This window comes from Narcine bancroftii, chromosome 7 (genome assembly GCF_036971445.1).
Source record: "Narcine bancroftii isolate sNarBan1 chromosome 7, sNarBan1.hap1, whole genome shotgun sequence".
Taxonomy (NCBI): domain Eukaryota; kingdom Metazoa; phylum Chordata; class Chondrichthyes; order Torpediniformes; family Narcinidae; genus Narcine; species Narcine bancroftii.
The window spans coordinates 160,912,085-160,933,049 of NC_091475.1; the positions used below are offsets into that span (position 1 = coordinate 160,912,085).

The following is a 20,965-nucleotide window of genomic DNA, read 5'->3' on the forward strand; positions in this document are numbered from 1 at the left end:
GGGGGGGTCTCAGCTTCGCTCGCGTCGTTGTTTCATTCTTTTCCCTCTGCTCCATACTTACTTTAACCCGGAACCCGGGAGTTCTTGTGCTTCCGACAACGCCTCCTACTCGCTCTTTGTCAAGGACAGCGTGGAATATTGCAATGTGATCGCATGGTAGTGCAGATTGGAGTAAAGGAAGCAGATTCTGGCAAACAGTCAGTAAATATTTACTTGGCGAGGGGCCAAGCTGACGGGAGGGGAAGGCTGTGGCCCAGGGCGGGAGCTGTGCTCGGGAGTCAGAATATGGTGGCAATAAGTCTGAGGGTCGGGGAGCTGCTGAAGAAGGAGAAGCAGAGTGTCAGCATCAGCCTCCCCTCTCACTCACCCGCCCGTATCTGGGGCGGCTACCACCCGGAACCGGGTCAGGGACCGGAGGGAGGCGGGGCGAGTGACGTGCCGGCGGGGAGCCGGCGTCCGTCTGTGAACAGCGGCTGCGCAACATTCCCTCCCTCCCCGCCTCGAGTTGGCACTGAATCGGCGGCGATGGCTGCGCTCGGCCGGAGCGTTCGCCGACTGACGGTACGTTTGGCCGCCATCTGACCTGCCGGCTCTCTCCAGCATTGTGTCTGCTGCAGCCTTTTACGCCATGTCTCCTTTGGAGTTGAGGCCTTGCTCTGCGGCGGAGGAGAGAGAGAGAAGGGGGGTTGGGGGAGGTTGGGGTTGGGGGGGGTTGGGGTTGGGGGGCGTTGGGCGGCTCCTTCCCGTTAACGGAAACGAATGACCGTGGCCTTCCTTGAGGGTCTGCTGGGTCGAGCGATGCTGCGGCCTCACGTTGCCGGCAACTGGAGTTCCCTTCTGACCAATTGCGCTGAATGCTCGGTTAATAATCCCCGCCGTGACAGGTTAATGAGGACCACGGGATCATTCCAAAATCTGCACCGTCTTCAGGGACATGCAAGGGGACCGAGTGTGCAAAACATGGTGACGTTTCACGTCCTTCTGTGGGGAGTTGGATCTGATTCTTTGCCACCCTTAATTCTTCAGCATCTCGTGATCATTGAAGTGCAGATCGAACCTACCCATAATCTACGCAGCTGGGACTGCTCTGTGTTTCCCAGCTGCTGGCACTGGCAGCAACAGTTCCCTCTGCATTTGGGGAATTATGGGTAAGAAAGATGGCCACTTTGCCCATTGATCCCACATTGAGCGAGGTGCTGGGGCAGCTCCGAGGTAATGGAGCGGTGTTCTAGGGTGCCCTGGCAGCATTGCACCCCTGGCATGGAGATTCACTTTTGGGCAAGGGACTCAAATATTGGCCAAGGCGAGGACAGTGCCCCCACCCTTCCCCCGCAAGTGGCGCCCAGGGCAGGTGCCCTAGCTGCTATACCCTAGATACACCTATGACAATTTCTCCTCCATTTAATCTAGCACTTTGGCAGCCCAAGTCAATAATATCGCTTTACCATTGCAACCCTATTATTCCTATTAGATGTGATTTCCCAACATATTGTTCCTCTAATTTCTTCTATTGTGTGGCCAACTGTCCAATACTGCCATAGTGATCACCCACTTCTTTCTGTTCTACCCATATATTCTCACAGGACTTTCCTCCAGGAATACCCTTTCTGCCATGATGTTCTCCCCTATCAACAAGCATTTTCCCTCCTTTCTTACCTCCACCTCGATCATGCCTGTACCCCCTGTAGGCTGAAGCAGAGTTGGCAGTCTTGCCCATTTTTCAAATGTTTTTCTGAAATAACCATAAGAACCAATCCCATGTACCTATCCATACCATCTGGTCAGCTTCTTGTGTTTTTAAAAAAAAAAATGCAATTTAGCCTATTAGATGTATATCAACCCTTACTGCCCCTGCCTACTGGACTTCCTCCCTTTAATCTTTACATTTGCCTCCATGTTCTCATTTTCCACACACTATTTTGGGTTTCACCCTCCCCTCTCCTGATGGTCAAGTTTAAACCCTCCCAAATAGCTATAGAAAATCTCCCCATAACTATACTGGTCCCATTGCAGTTCACATGAAACCTGACCCTCTTACACAAGTCACCTCTGCTCCAGAAGATTTCCCAACAGTTTAAAAAAAACTTGAATTCTTCCTCCTGCGCCTACTTTTCAGGCATGCAATCAATATCCTCACTATTGTATTACAACCCTTGAATTCCTGCTTTATAGCTTTCTACCTATCTCTCTATATTTACTCTTCATCCATATCCCTTTTTCTACCTATGCCCTTGGTACCAATCTCTAGCTTCTCACCCATTCCCATGTTCTGCAACCATTCAGAAACATCCTTGACTGTGACATTGGGAAGGCAGCATATCATATTGGAGTCTTGTTCTTTTCCACAAAACCTTCTGTTTTCCATCGTTTCATATCATACAAGGTCAAAGGAGCAGTCTTGAAAAAGGGTCCTGACTGAAATCATTAACTGACTATCTGGATTGATGCTGCCTGATATGCCCAGGCCCACCAACTTCTCATTGTTTGATTCCTATCACTACAGCTCTCCTGGACTCTCATCTCCCCTGCTGAGCATTAGCAATGTGAGGAATAGAGCTTGAATAAATATGCTACTAGCAGTGTTTTTCTTAAAGCAACTTACTAATTAAGGCATTTGGATACAAATGTTGAAGTAGATGTAGATTCCTTGGTCATGGGAAGAGATGAATTTGATAAAGTTTGGTCAGGTACTGTTTGTTAGAATAACTTTTAAATTAGGGACGTATCTAGTAGATCCAGAGAATGGTGACAAAGAGTTTGAACACTTTTATAGAGAAGAGAAGGCAAAGCTAGTAATGGCTAATTAAGTTAAAAGACAAACCTACCAGGAGGTAATTAGGTGAAATGAATTGGGGGAAAAAAATGTATTCTATGAAAATGCCATAAATAAGTTTGCGCCAAAGCAAAAAAAATTGCAGATGCTGTGATTATAGTAAAAACACAAAAATGCTGGAGGTACTCAGCAAGTCTTGCAACATCCATAGGAGGTAATGATATCTACATGTTTCTCCAGCATTTTAATTTTTTCATAAACACATTTGAATAGATTTCTAAAATTTAAGATTTTTTTTCTGAATTTTATAAGGACAGTATACTTTGAAAGGCTGTAGTATACTTTTTGTAAATAGCAAATTGTTCTTGCCATGCAAAAAATACATGGGCCTGCATTAATGCATAAGGACTCTCCCTTGGTGTTCGGTTGTCTTTGGAATGTAATTGAACATGGATGTGTCCCACAGATCATTGTGTAAGGACAGGAACTTTTTATTTAAAAGGCAGATTTTATATGGCATACATTATAAAGAATTGCTGCTTTGTTTACTTTTTATGATGCTGTCATAATGAAGTACCATATTTGCCAGGATACAACTGGAGCTGAGCAACTTCATTTCAGAGCAGCACTAAACATATTCCATAGGTTGGGAGGAGGGGCAGTTATGAGGGTGGTATTTGGGGATCAGTAATTACCATGTTATACAACTGTAAGAAATAAGCATTTCTAAATTTAAACAACTAATTCCCTATAATCCATTGCTAAGATTTTTAGAATCAATATCCCTAGCTAGACACTAGGCTTAATTGGATCAGATATTGGATCATGGCCACTGAGTTAAAAAATGTACAGTTTGTTATTATTGTTTATAATTTAGGTATTTTGCCATTTTTTTCAATATTTTCTAAATCGGTTGCTTTTGTAACTTCCAGCAATACTTCCAAAGAGGTAATGCTTTTAATTTGGAATTTTTTCATTAACCTAGGAATCTAATGTTGAGTGCATGAAGTAGTACATAACTTTAAGAATGGTTTTGATTTTTTTTTCAGAATTCAGTGGAATCAAAAGCTTTTCCATTATTATGGCCTGGATTGATACGATTAAAATTTACGAAAACTCGCATTCCAGCAAAGGTGATAGTGTGATTTTTAGCTTTCATATCCAGTCTACTAATGAGAGTTTTTAATGGATAACCTATTAACAATAATTTCATTTTTCTGCACGAATATATGTAGTCTTCCCCTATTTTATTTTTTGTTGATTTGACAGACCTATTTTCTATTTGGGTCATCTCTTAATTTTCTTGTAACTGTTGACTGTATTTTGTCATCTGATGTTGAAAGCAAATCTTATATAACTGGATGAGGAAGATGAGGGAAATGTTTTAAGTGCCTAGAAGTAATTTTAGGAGATTGAGGTCAGTAAAGATGTTGGATAGGCTGAAAGCAGGAAAAGAAGCAATACGTGGTGAACACTAGGAAGAATTGGGGTGAGGAGAGGAAGATCAATTAGGAGAAATGTCAGCACAATGCAGATAGAAATTGGTGCTTGGAAAATAATATGCTTACAAATGAAATTAGGACAGATTTATTGTTGGTAAATCATGGTTAAGGAGGGAAGTGCAACTGATAATACAGTTAAAACTTGTTACCAAAATTAAAGTCAAAGTGTTCCTTACCAGTTTTATACCAAATAGGAGTGAAAACATTCTCAAACTCAAAGGAACTATTGTGTTCTTCCTTAAATGAAAAGAAATAGTGACTTCAGGAGACCACAGATTAGTGACATGGGCATATCCATGGCAAATTAGTTTTTAAGCCAGTGAAGTGGTATCTCTTAAGAGGAATGAAGAAGCGAAACGATTTTTTAAAAAAATGCGGGTTTGGGGAGATCCAAGATGGTGGCAAGGGGCTTGTAGGGTGACCCAAGAGCTCCCCAAGGAACAGAGAATAAAGGATAGATACAAGAAGATCCCCTAAAATAAAAAGATCCCAAAAAGGAAAACAACCAAGAATATGAATAGAAGAGTGAGAAGGGAAAGGAAAAAAGAACAAAGAGACAGGATGGAGGAGGAGACTCGCTGCATGGTGGAGGTGGAAAGGCCGACCTGGGGCCTAGCATGACTTCGGCAGCGGTGGGAGTAACAACGGAGTCCTGAAGGAACGGGACTCGCCCAGGAGGGGGACACAGGATGGCCCTGATAAGGTTGGATTTCGAAGGGGGTTGGGGGAAGGAGACGACTGAAGCGGTGAGAGCGTTGCTGGGCGCAGGAGACATGGAGGCCCAAGGTCACAGGGGCCTAGTCGAGGAGGAACTGACAGTGACCCAGGCAACGACAGAAGCGCTGTCGGGCACAGACGGTTCAGGGACCTGAGCTCAAGGGAGTCGGGTCGAGGAGTGGACAGTGATGGGAGCACTGTTGAGTGCGGGAGAGTCAGAGACCTGAGGTTGGTGGAGCCAAGTTCAGGGGGAGTCAGCAGTGATGCTGATGGCAGTAGAGAGTAAGATCCCGCAGGCAGGAATAAAAAGTAAAGTTGAACTAACGAATGACTTAACTGATAAGGCTGCTCCAACCGGCGGGCGTGAAAAGGTCGGGTCTGAGGCATCGGAGGGCGTTCAAGGTGTTGGGCCTGGAGGACCAGAGGGGATATGGTGGGAAAATAGTGTGACAGGATGGCCTGGAGTCAGAAAGCAAGGTGGAGTCGTCGGAAGAAGGGGGAAGAATGAAGGAATGGAAGAAGGGGGAAGAACGAAGGAATAAAAGAAGGACATTACAGGGAGGTGAAAGACAGATAAAGGCGGCAAAGGGACTGATGCCCTTTGCCAGAGAGATACTGGAGGCCAATGGCCAGACAAAAGAACTTTGAAAATACTGGTGGCAGGGCAGGGGCAATCAAAGAAAGGCTGGAAAACCTGACAGAAAGGGTATCTGAAATGGGAGAGAGAATTGAGAAAGTGGAAGAAAGATTGGATGAGAGAAAGAGAGAGTGAAATGAATGCATGGGAAAAGGATAGGGTAAAGATGTGGGAGTAGATACCTTAGAAAATATCAGCAGCAGGAATATAGTTAAAATTGTGGGGGTGAAGGAGGGTAAGGAGGGGAGAGACATGATGGAGTTCCTGGAAAAGTGTATCCCAGATACACTGGCGAGGGAACAAATTGGAAATAATCTAAGAATAGAATGGGCTCACCCCCCCATCCCACAACCGACGGCCACGCTCTATCCTGGAAAGACTCCATAGCTACCAGGATATAGAGAAGATCTTATGGGCACACAGTGGTGGGTGCAAAGGCTAGGAAGGAGTTCGGTGGAATATGAGGGGGAGAAGGTTTTATTCTACCCAGACATAAGCATGATGCTATTGAAATGCAAGAGTGAATTTGACCCAGTTAAAAAGAGCCTTAAACAAAAAGGAAATGAGTTTACCTTCCTTCACCTGGCAAAGCTGAAGATAGTAAGGGCAGGAAGGGAAATAGTTTTTTTAAGGATCTAAGCGAGGCAATGGATTTTATAAGAACCCTGCCACCGCTTCGGGATTAAATGTAAATAAGGTGAAAAGAGGGAATCAGGGAAAAGATCTAATTGTGAGGAATATGAAGGGGGATATGTATTTTTTTTCATGTTAATGTTTAAAGATGAATGTATATTAGAGGTAAGAATGAATATGGGAACTCAAGGAAAGGGAGAGAAATACAAGTGATAGATGGGTGCATTAGACATGTGTCAAAATGGCAGGGGGATTGGCACCAATAGATTGGTTATTGGTGCTCGGGGGGGGGGTAAACATAAACTGGGAGGGGGAAATGAGAAGGGGGGAATATATGGGTTGTTTTTTGTTTTGCTGTCGAGGTAATTACTTTGATGGTACTGTAGCAACTGCTGTGGTAGCGCTATCGAGTAAAGAGACGTCCACACAGTGTGAGGGTGAACTAAAGAATGACTTAATTGGTTTGAATTTACCATGTCTCCGCGCTGGCCCACTCACTTACGGTGATGTACCCACTGGCTTCCGAAAGTGTTGTTATTTTGTCGTGTTCTCACTCTCCAGCTGGTGGGCTGCTACGCGGATGTGGAAGGCTCCTTAGCCCAGGCGCGGGCTTCTTCTCAGCAGTGAAGGGGAGCCCGCGTCATCTTGGACCAACTGCCTGTTGTGGCGATTCGGCCCATTTACTCGCATGGTCGCTTGGCCTGCTACAATACTTTCAGTTGTATGACGGTAGGGGGAGGATAAATACAGACTCTGTATATTACATGCAAGTTAAAAAAGATTTTTTAACGAGTCTATGAAAATTAAAATATTCAAAAAAAATACGGGTTTGGGAACAGCAAAACTTTGGTATGTGTGGCATTCACACATATCTTAGGGAGATTGTTTAAAGTGTATGACAGCTTGCCATTTATTAAGAGACGATAGAAGTTGTGCCACAGTTTTAAAGTTCAATTATTTGTGTGTCATTTAGAACATAGTATTCATTTTTGGATATTGCACTTTGAAAATGTTGAGGCCTTCAGCCTAAATAGCTATAAGTAACTTGTATTTTATGGGTTTATTATCTCAAACCCTTTGACTACCTTTTTATTTTTAATGTGGAGATGCTGAAATAGTGTCAGTTGAGAAGCTGATCCTGTTCTACTTGGAGCAGAAAAGATGGGAAATTTGGAAAAAATCATGAAGAGTTTTGATAAAACATTAACTCCAACTCACCCACCATTTAGACGAGTTGCTAACTAGAGGACACAAATTTAATATGGGAAATGGTTGGTCAATGTGGAAGAACCTTTTTTCCTTTCAAGTGCAATGAATTACTTGAAAATGTGAAATAAGCTTCAGTGATAACTTTTAAAAGCAAATTGGTGAAATGCCTGAGAGAAATTCTGCAATGGGGTTAGTTCAAATTTGTGGCATTATACATGATATAGAGAGTAGGGACAGGTTCTTCCAAACAAGTCAACTCTAAGATGCATAGAACCATGAAAGTGGAAGGGGAAAATACAATTTATGGAGTTGCAATGAAACTAATCAATTCGTACCTGGCAAAGGAAGCCTGTTGTGGAGTCCATTAAAGAGCCTGATGCCTGCAGAGAGAAGAAGCTGTCTTTAAAGCAGTTGGTGCATAATTTCATTCACAAACTTCATCCTAGATGGGAAGAGGATTTGTATCTGGGGTGAGGTGGGTCCTTCAGCACATTGGCTGCCAGTGGAGGGAAGGAAGTGATGTTCTGAGCTCTATTCACCATCTTCTGCAACTTTCAATCTTGGGTATTAGCAGCTCCCATCCCATGTTGTGATGCACCCACAATCTGAAGTTTTGGATTTAAATCTGTTTGGGAGAGTGCTGGAATTTTTATTTATCAATATGAATTTATATTTGTATTTTATTGGTTGTAGATGTTTGAAGTAAAACCAGCCGATCATGAAAAATATAATGGTGATCCAGACCAGCCACACCAACTGCATATTATTACCAGAATAAAATGTACAAAACGACGTCCATATTGGGAAAAGAAAATTGTTCATGACCTTGGACTGGATAAGGTGAATATTCCTTTGTATTCAGTATTTCTTGTGTTTGCTCATGATACCTTAGTCTGTGAATCATTCAAACGTTGAATTTTTGTTTTCAATTTTCAGCTATTCAAATCTATTGACCTGCTGCATCCAATCTTCTTTCTTAAAAAGATTAATGTTTTCCTGAAATTTCAACTCTACAATAGATCCTTTCCAGTTAACATTCTTCAGTCTACTAATCTTAAAAATCCAGCTGTTTAATAAATTTTACTGGGCACAATGATGTTGGTGCACTTTGGTAGTATCAGTCCCAATTACCCTTTTTTCACAGCTTCAACTGGTATAATCCGCCTTTCAAAACCTATCTGTGTAAATGCATCGAAGGCAGATTGCGGGGTCATTTCAGACCCGGCTTTTACCTGCCAAGTGAGGTAGTATCAGAGGTGAAGCTGGGTGAGCCATGTTGCTGAGTCCAAATGGGAAAGGACTGTGACGTCGTGATGGCATCTTATGTGTGCGACGTAAATGCTGTTTTGGTCAGCATTTGCTGGCAATCAGATTACAGTTTGAGTTGCAAACTACATAAACTATTTTTTAACGCAATGATACAATATATATTTGAAAAGGTATTTTATTACTCTGGCTACAGTAGACGCCAACATCAATTGACTAACTCCACCCACCCTACACTGCAACAGGGCAATAAGGTAATTTGATAGCTCTTGACATAACTGCTTCATGAACTCCAACGGACTGCAGAGACTTGAAGCTGTCACCTTTTTCCCTTCTGGTTCTTTTTTTCTGCTTTATGACTGGCAAGTTTTTAAATATATATTCTTCTAAATAAGTGCTTATTATATAGATGTTAATATAGTTTTAAAATTGTACGGTTTCTGTTCAGCGCATATACCGCGTGGGTGTAGTATTCTACATTCTGACTCAAGAGCAATTTGCATTTACTTGGGACATAAAACAAAACACCTTCCGTAGTTCCACTACCTGCCATGATTAATTTCCCTCGATTTACATCTTATCTTGTTAAAAATAGTGTGGAATTGAGAAATGTATGGTTTGATTTGATGTAATGAAGATTAAAATGATGCCATAGGACAGAATCGTGCTAATGTTGTCTCAGATCAGAGACACTTAATACGTTAATCTCCTCCCTCAGGAGATGGGTCTGGGCAATTAACATTTATGGTTTTCACACAGCCACTGTGGAACGGGAAATTTTCAAAAATTTCCTGCAACACAGGCTGTGTAAAAAGTTCGGAACGGAAATGAGAGACTCATTCTTGTTCTGAATTTTTTCCTGCGGCAGCCCTAGACATTTTTGCAGACTGCCTGCAATCGAAACTGAACTATCGGCGATCCGCAAAGGCATGACAAATTCATCGACTTCAAAAATCATTAAAATATTCATGTTAAGTGTCCAGTGCTCCGTCTCAATCACCCCGAGCTGCACAGCTCTTTTTTAGGGTGACTGGTGGTGGAGGGAGGGAATAGAGGGAGGGGGATCGTTGCTTGCGGCATGGCCTGAACCCCCATGTTGCAGAAACTCTCTTTCCCCCGTATGAAACTACTCCCCTGGTAAATAAGGGCTTTTCGTTGCCTATCGTGACAATTTAAATTATTAAAAAACAGATGGGGATCAATCAAAAACAAACACTTTTGGTAAATTATAGCAATACATTTATTGTAGGTTTTTGTAAATTTAATTATATATAATGGGAATTACAATCACAGTGATCGCAGACTTTCCTGTAACCACGAAGTTTGTGGTTTTTTTAGTGAGATAGATGGAGTAGTTTCTGGAGTACTAGGCATTGTGGGTAATGTGGATGCCATCGCCCTCTTGTGGAACAGCAGAGACCAAGAGCTTGTTGGTCCTCCACAACAATGGGGAAAAAAACAGAACCTGTTCAAAATTACAGTTATGGCAATCCAGTGGCAGTGATTCATCTGTCACCGACCAGGAGCCACAAGAAACCAACCCAAAACGGGCGTCCAGCCATGCATCCCCACAAGGAGGGGAGCAGGAGAGGCAAACTCCCTCATGGTCACTGGATTTTTGGGTGGGGGTGGAGGAGAACTAGCATAGGCAACAATTTTTTCCCCCTCGCCCAAATCAGTGAATTAACCTGTAACTGTCTGCAACAATGGGTTGCTGTATGACTCATGCAGGGTCTACATCACGTTCGACATGAACCCACGTCCAGGCTACAAAATTGCTGCAACTTGGGTATTTAGTGTAAATGTCCTTCCTGTGTGGACGGCCACCCGGAAGGCAAGTGTGAAAATAATCAATGGGAACTTATTGCAGCGGCTGTATAAAATACATAATTATAAAGGTGCTATCCAGAATATCCTGTACCTCAGAATACCATGGCATTTAGGCTAAAGAGAGAGAGAGAGTCCCAAGATAAAAATTTTGAATTTTGCCATTTTGTATGTACCTAATTCCTACTCCCACTATAAATTGTGTGTGTTCTTTCATTGCTGCTATTACATTTCCACCGTCGCTAAAACTGCTGGTGTGACTTTCCTACATCTGCTATAAATTGTGCACATTTTCTTTCAAGGTGCAAAAATATTCTCGTATAGCGTGCAGACGCATTATAACATGGGGGGGGGGGGAGAGACACCTGGTTTGTAAAAAAAAAAACCACATACAACACGTGTTTATATGGGTAAAATACGATAGATTAAAACAAAACACAGTTTAGCAATGAATATTATTTAGCTTCTATGGTCAGGAGCATCTGCACTAGAGAATGTAATTCCATTCCCACTCTTAAAGGTTGCTGTTGTAACTTAAATTACACTTATCCACCTCACACTTCGTGCCTGGGATTTCCACGAGCACCAACACTCAAGTGTCCCTTTGCAAGGTGAACACTAATAATTAATATACGACTATACCTTTTGGAGGAAAACACATCTCTCAGAGAAAGCCAAATCAAATCACAGGTAGAGCATACAAACTCCTTTCATACGGCATGAGATTCGAACCTGGCTTGCTATTGCTCTCATACCATAGAGTTAACTGCCACGCTATTCGTGCTATCCTAACCACACAAATATTACTTTTATTTGTTCTTCCTATGCAGTATTTCTCTAAAGAAACACAGAGGGCAGTGATCTTTTACACAAAGATAAGGACTATTTAAATTGGACAAAAAAAAGCATGACACGAGATTAATATCCAGTGCAATATTAATCAGCATACATCATCTCAGTTTATAGGACAACGTCATTCATCCAAATGGTTTCATCAAGTCATAATTTTTACAATGAGTTGGATTGAGAGGATTCCAAAAAAAATTGCAAAAAATGAAAGAATATAAAAGAGATACAAAATATAAAGGATGTCAGTGACTGGTAATTGTCAGATATTTTAATTCATATTTTATCAAGGGAAGGGGGTGAAATGCCTCAAAAGCTTTTGGATGTTCGCTCACTCCGCCTGATGAAGAGACACCGCAGATTTCTGCACAGTGCATCACGTCTATAAAGAAATAACACTGCTTCTGGGCCAGCAGCTTCTCAGTTGTAGTATTTTGGCCATTTCTGTGGTTGCACAGAACAGTGAAACAATGGAGCAGAAAACTCCAGAGAGTACATAAAGGGTTAGATTAAAAGGCTACGATTGTTAATTTACATAGATCTGTGATCTCACAGCAACCCGGGTCAATGCTAACGCCCAGTGCCCAAAGAATGGAATATTAATATTTTCTCTGTGATCGTAGGTTCTTGGGGTGCTCTAGTTTCACGCCATGTCTTCATACTGGTTAGAAGATGAATCGGCCATTACAATGTGTACATGCATGGGACAGTTTTATAGGTAGCTTTTGGCGAAATAGCCTAGCATGTTGAACGTTACAGATGCCTATACTGAACAGAGGTGACATGGTATGTCTGAACAGAGCAGCCCCATGCCAGTGCAGCATGTGATCCCAAAATCTCTCACACCAACCACCAATGATCAGTTATAATGCTGTGAGTATTAGATCTTAATTAATGTAGCAGAAAGGATCCATTTTATTTGGCTTCCTGTTCAGTACAATACATTATTGTTCGAGGAGCCTATTCATATATTGTATTATTCAAGGCTCCAAGCTCAGAGTCCCATAAACTCGCTCCCCAAGATTCCACCACTTACTGGCTTGGTACATGGCCGAACCAAAGGTTTTCACCAGGAGAACATAAAACCTACTGTTATGGGCCCAGAGGACCCCAAAACCCAGCAGCAACAGAACTTCACCAAGACAAATGGTTACTTAAACAAAAATTGCTTTTAATTATCTTTAAACATGAAAACAGGTTCAAACTTTTAACTTACTACTATTAACTTAACCCCCTTCTAATTCTAAGTGCACGTGTATGTAATGTGTGCAAGTTCAGAAAAGTTCTTTAATTCACAGTCCAATCTCACTTCTCACTCCTCCAAGTTCACTGGTTGCAGGCAATTCTTATACTGAATTTAACATTTATGAATTTCACCCAGCTTTGGTGCTTCAAAGGTAAATGGTTACCTCTCAGGAAGGTTCTTGTTGGTTTTCAGTGAGAAGTTTGTTGCTCGTTGGACACCCACAACTGATTCCTTCAGATCAGCCACTTCTGTGTTATGCCAAAGAAACTTGCCCCATCAGAGTTTTCCAGATGATAACCTTTCATTCAGGGTATCTAAGAGTTTCTTTTTGTTTCCCTTATTTCAAGTGAAACATTATGCAGCCAGTCCTCTCCTTTTGTATGGGATTCACAACCAGTCTTCAAAATGGGGTTTTTCCACAAGCTTGTCCTGTTCCAGTCCCAGCTGCTGCTGCTGCTGATCTGTAGAATTGAATTCTCTCTTGCTCACAGAAAACCACATGACCCTCTTAGAACAGCCAACTGTACTCAGACAGACTGTGGCTCCAGACCTAATCTTCCGAGTTCATTCATCTGTTGCTTTCCAAAACTATAATCCATTACTGCACAGCATGTCCAATTAACACCAACTTGTGAAGTCCTTATAGGCATCCTTCAAAGTTCTTTCAAAGGTGATCTGGCTTGAGAACTTTTGGCATTTTAAATGAGATCTGTTTTGAAATGTTTGTATGTGACCTACACTTAAAAAAAACCTGCCACAATTTATCTCCTTTAAAACATATCTATATACAATAAAATATAACAATGTCATACTACAAAAAGAACGATTATGTCTGGATTGAACCCAGATGATAGGAGCTCAGAGGCAGTGATTCCACCAGAACAGAGCACATGTTTTACATCAGTCTAGATGCTGACATTGCTGTGCAGTGTCAAAGGACTCATTGACGAAGCCTGTTCTGTGTGAACAAGCAAGCCGGCTTCCAGAGACCGCAATAATGCAGTTTTTAGTGTAAAAAGGGTAAATGTTACACATTACAGATTTATTATGTTCCTAGTGGTGGTTATACTTCAGCAGAAATAATTTACATACTAGACTAATGGTTCTTTCCTACATAAACTTCATTGTCTGACTCTTATTCTTAGGCACCAGAATGGGAAAGGTGGAATTAATATGGACTTTGCTGTTGATTTAAGTTTAAAAGCATTCTGTTGGTTTTGTTGTTACCCTGTATCAATTGAATCATTTGAATCTTTGAATCCTTCACACTCATTAAGCTATAGCATACATTTTGGTCATTTTTCCATGGGCACAATAGCATAATGTAAATGCACATATTTTTTAGCCTATATGTTTTCCAATTTTTAGTTAACTGGAATAGTGCCATTAATTTGCTCCACAGGGTTTTCCTTAAAATTGAACTGTCAGATGACTCTCTCAACACCAGTTCATTGAAGTACAGTAATAACTTCAATTATTATGGTCAACCAGCACTCTCCAGGTCTAAAATAACTTTTCCTTGGTAGAATTTAAGTAGGTAACCCAAATACACATGAGTCTTTTTCATGGATGAACACAAAACAAACATGTTTCTACTCAACTATTTTTCAATTTTTTTAAAAAATGGGCCAAATTGAGCCAGGGTCTTCATTAAGAAAGTTCCAAAGTGAAGACCAAATACTAATGCATGAACGATGGTTGTATTTCAAATCCAGCTTTGAAATTTTTCTGGAATGTCCTTCCTTCCAATAGTTACCCCTCAGATGCAGGGATATCTGTTTAATCCTAATCTTGAGTGCTGTCTGAACGAAAGTTGGATGTTCTCCATTGTTCGGAGGGATGGTGGTGGAAGGTTGGATGTTCTCCATTGTTCGGGGGGGGGGGTGGTAGAAGGTTGGATGTTCTCCACTCTTCGGGGGGATGGTGGTGGAAGGTTGGATGTTCTCCATTGTTCGGGGGGGGATGGTGGTAGAAGGTTGGATGTTCTCCACTCTTCGGGGGGATGGTGGTGGAAGGTTGGATGTTCTCCATTGTTCGGGGGGGGTGGTGGTAGAAGGTTGGATGTTCTCCACTCTTCGGGGGGATGGTGGTGGAAGGTTGGATGTTCTCCATTGTTCGGGGGGGATGGTGGTAGAAGGTTGGATGTTCTCCACTCTTCGGGGGGATGGTGGTGGAAGGTTGGATGTTCTCCATTGTTCGGGGGATGGAAGGTTGGATGTTCTCCATTGTTCGGGGGGATGGTGGTAGAAGGTTGGATGTTCTCCATTGTTCGGGGGATGGTGGTGGAAGGTTGGATGTTCTCCATTGTTCGGGGGATGGTGGTGGAAGGTTGCTGCTGGGTGCTCTGATTGACTACATGTCTTAACTTTACTGCAAAGTACTCCTTGGCTGTAGATAAGTGGTAAAATGACCCATTGATAAGCCTCAGAGAAAGAGAGAGAGATGCAAGAACTGATGGGATTGCTGTTTTAGGCATTGATTTGGATCAGATAGTTATGACACAGGATGCCATTTAGCTTTAGTTAAAAAGGGCCCCTGTTCTTCCCCCCACCTCCACCCCCTCCCTCATTTTGGTGGTTACCAAGCCACAGATTAAAAAAAAACACTTTAGTGGTGAGCTGTCAGCGCATCACTCAGATGAATACAGTAAATTCTATGTCTGGGTTTGTTGACTTTTGTGCATATTTGCTTTCATATTCAGCAATTATCAATCATTCCTTGTTCCACTAAAATTCAATCCATATGGTTTAGATCTTGGCTTATTTTACACACGGCTTTTTAATGCTGTAGTCCTTGTTCCTGGTTGTAATTCATCTTCAATGCAACTATTCCTGCATTCATTGATGGTAAGATAATTATCTTTCAGTTGGGATGTGGCATTAACAGGAAAGCTATGATTTCTGCCAAGAATTGAATATTTGAAAGCATGAGAAATAGGGCAGGAACCAATTTAGTAATCATACATTGAACAATTTCATTTTCTGAAAATTACTGATTTCCTAATTGCTACACAAAATATATCCTTCAAGGATGGAGACCTGAAAAAAAGTTTGGTCATGTTTATGGAAAGGTAATAGCTTACTAATTGGGTATATGCTAACATAAACTGGTATAGTACTTTTAATTTACATCACCTTAACTACATTGAATGAACTGACCCTGCCCAGAAGCAGATTTTAAATGCTGTTTCAAATCGTTTAGGGAGTGGCTACTTTAGGTGCAGCAAAGCATACTATTGCATTGAACTAGAGTAAGTTAACATATTACTGGAGTGGACAGGTAGGCAGGTTTGTGCAATCAGATTTCCATAAATGCATGAGAAATTTCTTATTTCTACTCATACTTTTTTAAAAATATTCTCTCTTACCAGTCAAATCAGCCACAGATCCACAAGAATGTTCCATCAGTTAATAGTAAACTGAAAGTCATCAAGCATCTTATAAGGTATGTGAAATTTTCCTTTGGCTGGAGTTTAAATTTTAACTAAAATTTAGTGACAGTGTTTTGTGTATTTCCAGGGTGCAACCTTTGAAACTACCACAAGGGCTACCAACAGAACAGGAACTTGCTGACACTTACCTGAAGAGCACCGGGGAACTGATAATAAGACGACATCTTCAACCACTGAACCAAATAAGTCATGAATCATAAATTGCTGCTTTTTCTCGCTTTACGTGAAATAAATTGTTTCTAAAAATTTGAAGTATGATGAAAGATTTTATTTTAAAAATTATCTAAATCTCTCAAGCATCTGCTTTTCAGCTGTCAGTATATGTGGGGTAAAGGAAAACAGGTTATTATGTAGTAATTGATTAAGATAAAATGAGAAATAAACAATGCATTCAGCCTCTCACCCTGATCTTCAAAGAGCAAAGAATAGTATTGCCTATCAATGATCGTTTGCTGATGAAACCATATCAATTTCTCTTCTGTAGCAGGCATTCATGGAGAATATACCTAGAGTATGAGAGATGTGGGTGATCAATTATGTTGTACTATCCTGTGTCAACATGCCTTTCCTTACCTTGCTAGTCTTCCTTCTCCTGGATTCACACCTTTCATTCTTATTTTGGTCTATTGCTGGTGCCATTTAATCATGTCCTGTCCCCCATTTGACCAGCTTTCTTGTCAGCATTTATTTTAAACTTGTTCGTTTGTGATTCCTTTCCATTTTATTAAAACGTTAATTGACTTGAAACTCTTCACAGGAGCTGCTTGAATTTATATTTTCAGTTTTCAACATCTACATTATTTTACTTTGATACAGACCACATTTCATCTGCAAAGTTGACTACTGTTTTAGCTATTAAAAGTTGTTTCAAATTAATGTTCTGAACCTGGCACTTTGGGACTTTCTGTTGGACTTGCTCTCATAATTGAGCTTATTATTTTAAAAAGGTGCGGGATGTTGAAAGTGTAAGAAAACAATGATGGCTAAGACTATTTGGTGAAACCATCTAACATTCATACTTAAGTATTGAGGAAAAAAACTGAAGAGAATGAGATTCAGCTAGTCATATCAGAGCAGGAAAATTACTATTTTGTAAAATAATTGAACATTTGAATTCTAGCCAAATAGTTCCTTTCTGGAGTAGATATTATCTTTTATTTCAGGCATATAAATCAGAGCATCAACAGTCCAGACACTTTAGCAATTCTAAATTTTTTGTGGTCAGGTTATTAAATAAACAGTCAAAAATAAATGGTTCTGAGATAGAAGAGCTTTAAAATGGAATAAAACAATCTGTTGGATAAATTAGTGTCCATATTGAACACTGTTTTCCGCAAAGTCAAGGTTAATATTACTGGTTAAGTTTGTGTTGCATTTCACGGAGTAGTCAGTTATTGGTAGCTAGTTCTTCATTGAAGAGGAATGGATTATTTATTTCCTTGTATGCCCAGAGGTGTCTGTTCTGCAGCAATAATAAATTATATATACAGACTAACACAATGCAGAGTATACATTTTGTGAGTGAGCTCGATATACTATGGCTCAGACTAATCCAGAAACTGAATTCAAATTGCACCATGTCAATTTGGGATACAAATTCAGAAAACTTGGGAACAAGGAACATATGTGACTACTGTTAAAATTAAACCCAATTGCTTCATTAATTTAGTTTGGGCATAGAAATGTGCCACTGTTTGGTCAATGTAATTATTTTCCCCCAAAACAACTGACGGACTGTGACTATAGTGTTTCAAGATTATTCCACCATCTCTGCGGGCCTTCCAGCAGGTGGTGAGGCAGAGATTTAAGGAGCGAATTCTGCAAGTTAAAGCTTTGGCAATTAAAATGTGTGAAATCAAAATTTGAGTGCTTAAATGTTGTAGGTTTTGAGGATGAGAGATTTGAAAGAGAACTATTAAAAAGGTTTTGTTTAACCTGAGCTAAATTCAGTTCTAAATACAGTGTAGTTACTGCAACGCTGTTTAAATTCAACACTGTCTGTAAGTTTGTACGTTCTGCCTATGGGTTTCCTCTGGGTGTTCCAGATTCCTCCTACCCTTTAGAACGAACAGGGGTTGTAGGTCAATTGGGTGTAATTGGGGAGCATGGGCTCATGGGTTGGAAGGGCTTGCGACCATGTTGTATGTCTACACTTTTAACAATTTAAATTTGCATTTGAGAATATGACAAGGTAGGTCAAGTGTGTGAGGTAGAATTTTGAATGATCTCTGCTTTATAAAAAATAGAATGCAGAAATCAGCCAACTCTAAATGTTACATAAGGTGCAAGTGAAATTTTAAGCAGTATGCAAGTTTCTAAGTCAGAATGATAGAAATCATTCTGCACTTTTGAGAGGGAGAGCTAAAGTCTGATGTGCCAATGTTACAATTGAGTAAAGTAAAAACACAATGCTGGAGAAACTCAGCAGGTCAAACAGTGTCCTTTATATAGCAAAGGTAAAAATACATAACCGACATTTCGGGCTTGAGCCCTTCAAGGTATGGTAAATGCTGGCAGGCATCTGAACAAAAGAGTAGGTAGGAGACATGGTCGCAAAGGCAGGAGGTAATAGGTGGAGAAGGGAGGAAGAGGATAGCAGCAAGGGGAGGAGGGATGGCTAGGTGAGTAGAGAGGGAAGGGGTGGAAGAGAGTGGGAAGGAGGGACAAAGGAGAGCAGGTTGGCAGAAACTAGAAAAGTCTATGTTAATGCCATCTGGCTGGAAAGTGCCCAGAAGGAAAATCGGGTGTTGAAAAAATCAGGCCCAGGTCTTCTGAAATGACTGCTGCCTTCCACAGTCCAGATCTTCTGAAATGATTCCCACCTTCCACAAATGTGGCTTTCGCTCCACCACCATCAACTCAGCCCTCATATCTCCTCCATTTCCTGCTCATCTGCTCTGGCCCCTTCTGTCCCCAGACACAACAGAGTCATCTTTATCCTCGCCTACCATCCCACCAGCCTCTGCATCCAGCACATTATCTTCTGGAATTTCTGGAAGTTTCAACAGGATCCCACTATCAGACAAATCTTTCCCTCTCTGCCTTCCGTCAGAACCATTCATGTACTCATCCCTCCCCACCAATCCTCACCCTTTCTCCCCCACCCCCAACACCTTCCCCTGTGGCCGTAGGAGGTGTCACACCTACGCCCACACCTCCTTTACCACAGTCCAGGGCCCCAAACAGGCCTTTCAAGTGAAGCAATACTTCACTCGTGAATCCCTTTGTGGCCTCTACATCAGAGAGACTGGGTGCAGAATGGGAGATAGCTTCTCCCAAAGAAGCACCTTTGCTCCGTCTGCACAGTGACAAGAGACCTCCCAGTAGCCAAACATTTTAGTTCTGTGCCACACTCCCATACTCACATGTCTGTTCATAGCCTTGTGTACCATCCCACCAAATCAGAAACACCTGATTTTTCATTGGCACTCTCCAGCCAGATGACCTTTCCATTTTCTGCCAACCTGCTCTCTTCTTTCTCTCGTCCCCTTCCAGCTCTCCTCCCTCCCTTTTCCTCTCTATTCACCGAGCCATTCCTCTTCCCCTTGCTTGTTGCTGTCCCCTCCCTCCCTTTTCCATCTATTACCTCCTGCCTTTGTGACCACACCTTCCTCCTCCTCCCCTTTACTCTTTGGACATCTATTGACATTTTTACCTTTGCTATAGGACACAGCTTAACCTACTGAGATTCTCCAGCTTTGTGTTTTTACTTCAACCATGGTGAAGTACATCAACCGTAATTCGCATGGCCGAGTAAACTAAATGGGCTGAATGACCGCTCCTATCTTGTATTATGGTCTAAGTTACCAAGTAATTTCAGTGTCTTTAACATGACAATATGGGGACCAAATGGCAAACTACTAGAAAAAGATCAGCAACATCACCTCCTCCTTGCTGACCTTCAATACCTTCCTCTGTTCCTTGTACATTCATGACTGCTTGGCCAGGTTTGGCTCCAACACAATCTATAAATTTGCTGACCACGCTGTTGATAATGGCCAACTAACTGCAAAATATGCATCACAATACAGAATGGAGATTGAGAATCTGGTTGGGTGGTTCCAGAACATCAACCTTGCTCTCAGTGTCATCAAGACCAAGGAGCATATTGTTGATTTTAGGAAGGGGATACTGAGGGACCATGTACCTATCTATTGATGGTGTGGAGGTAGAGAGGGTTACACCTTCACTTTCTTGGGCTTCTGTATATCTGAAGACAACTGCAGCAGCAAGTTATGCCTTCTTCAAGATAAAAAATAAGGCTAAGCTGTTTAGGAAATCTGAGATTTGGTATGTCATTAAATATTTCAAACTTCCGTAGGTGCACTTTTAAAGTGTACTGACTGCATTATCATCTAGTTTTGGAATTTGACTGCCCTGCAATGCAGAAGGCTATGTAAAGTAGCAAACATAGCCAGGTCCATCACAGGCTTCAAACTCCCATCCTTTGAAGACATCTATGTGAGGAGCTGCCTCAAGAAGTCAGATAATATCATAAAAAGCCACTTTTACCCTGGTTACAACCTCTTCTCACTGGTATTTTTGGGAAGACCACACCTCAAGGTTGAACAGCTTCCTTCGAATGGCCATCAGGATCTTGAGCCTCCCCTTGCTCCAATACGACAAAAAGAACAGTCTGCACTATTATAGCACCATTTTTTTTCCCCTCTGCTCTAGTAACTGAATTGATCTTTTTCTAATGTCATTTTTAAAAAAAAATATGAAGTACCCATTTGGCTGCAGCAAGCATTTCAGTGCATATTTGTACAAATATTTTGACAATAAACTTATTATCAAAATCAATTAATGCTCCAACCATTTATGGGAGTCTGCAGATTCCACTCTAGTCTGTCACCTT

General features: G+C 41.3%; 3 protein-coding genes across 12 annotated transcripts in view; 1 reads left to right on the forward strand and 2 right to left on the reverse strand.

Moving 5' to 3' along the window:
• The window catches only part of mitd1 (MIT, microtubule interacting and transport, domain containing 1), a 28,490-nt gene extending 24,020 nt beyond the window's left edge, over positions 1-4,470 (reverse strand). The window contains exon 1 of one of the 4 annotated variants that reach the window (XM_069891002.1): positions 62-505. The gene's annotated coding sequence lies outside the window, so the exon portion shown is untranslated. Of the gene's footprint in view, positions 1-61; positions 506-4,451 lie in introns of those variants that run through there. The other 3 variants (XM_069891003.1, XM_069891004.1, XM_069891000.1) reach the window with 3 other exon arrangements.
• On the forward strand, positions 139-16,359 carry mrpl30 (mitochondrial ribosomal protein L30). Its single transcript, XM_069890999.1, has 5 exons — positions 139-561; positions 3,823-3,906; positions 8,165-8,311; positions 16,027-16,100; positions 16,175-16,359. Exons 1-5 carry the CDS (start codon positions 154-156, stop codon positions 16,305-16,307), a joined length of 846 nt encoding a protein of 281 aa, XP_069747100.1. The 5' UTR covers positions 139-153; the 3' UTR covers positions 16,308-16,359.
• The window catches only part of txndc9 (thioredoxin domain containing 9), a 31,594-nt gene continuing 23,189 nt past the window's right edge, over positions 12,561-20,965 (reverse strand). For 4 of the 7 annotated variants that reach the window (XM_069891009.1, XM_069891005.1, XM_069891010.1 and 1 more), the window contains one exon: positions 16,354-16,613. The gene's annotated coding sequence lies outside the window, so the exon portion shown is untranslated. Of the gene's footprint in view, positions 15,080-15,244; positions 15,557-16,353; positions 16,614-20,965 lie in introns of those variants that run through there. The other 3 variants (XM_069891007.1, XM_069891008.1, XM_069891006.1) reach the window with 3 other exon arrangements.

Coding starts and splice junctions, on each gene's coding strand:
- mrpl30 (XM_069890999.1), top strand. CDS start 154: ATGGTAGTGCAGATTGGAGTAAAGGAAGCAGATTCTGGCAAACAGTCA. Junction 562..3,822: donor GGAGCGTTCGCCGACTGACG/GTACGTTTGGCC, acceptor TTTTTTTTTCAG/AATTCAGTGGAATCAAAAGC. Junction 16,101..16,174: donor GTCATCAAGCATCTTATAAG/GTATGTGAAATT, acceptor GTGTATTTCCAG/GGTGCAACCTTTGAAACTAC.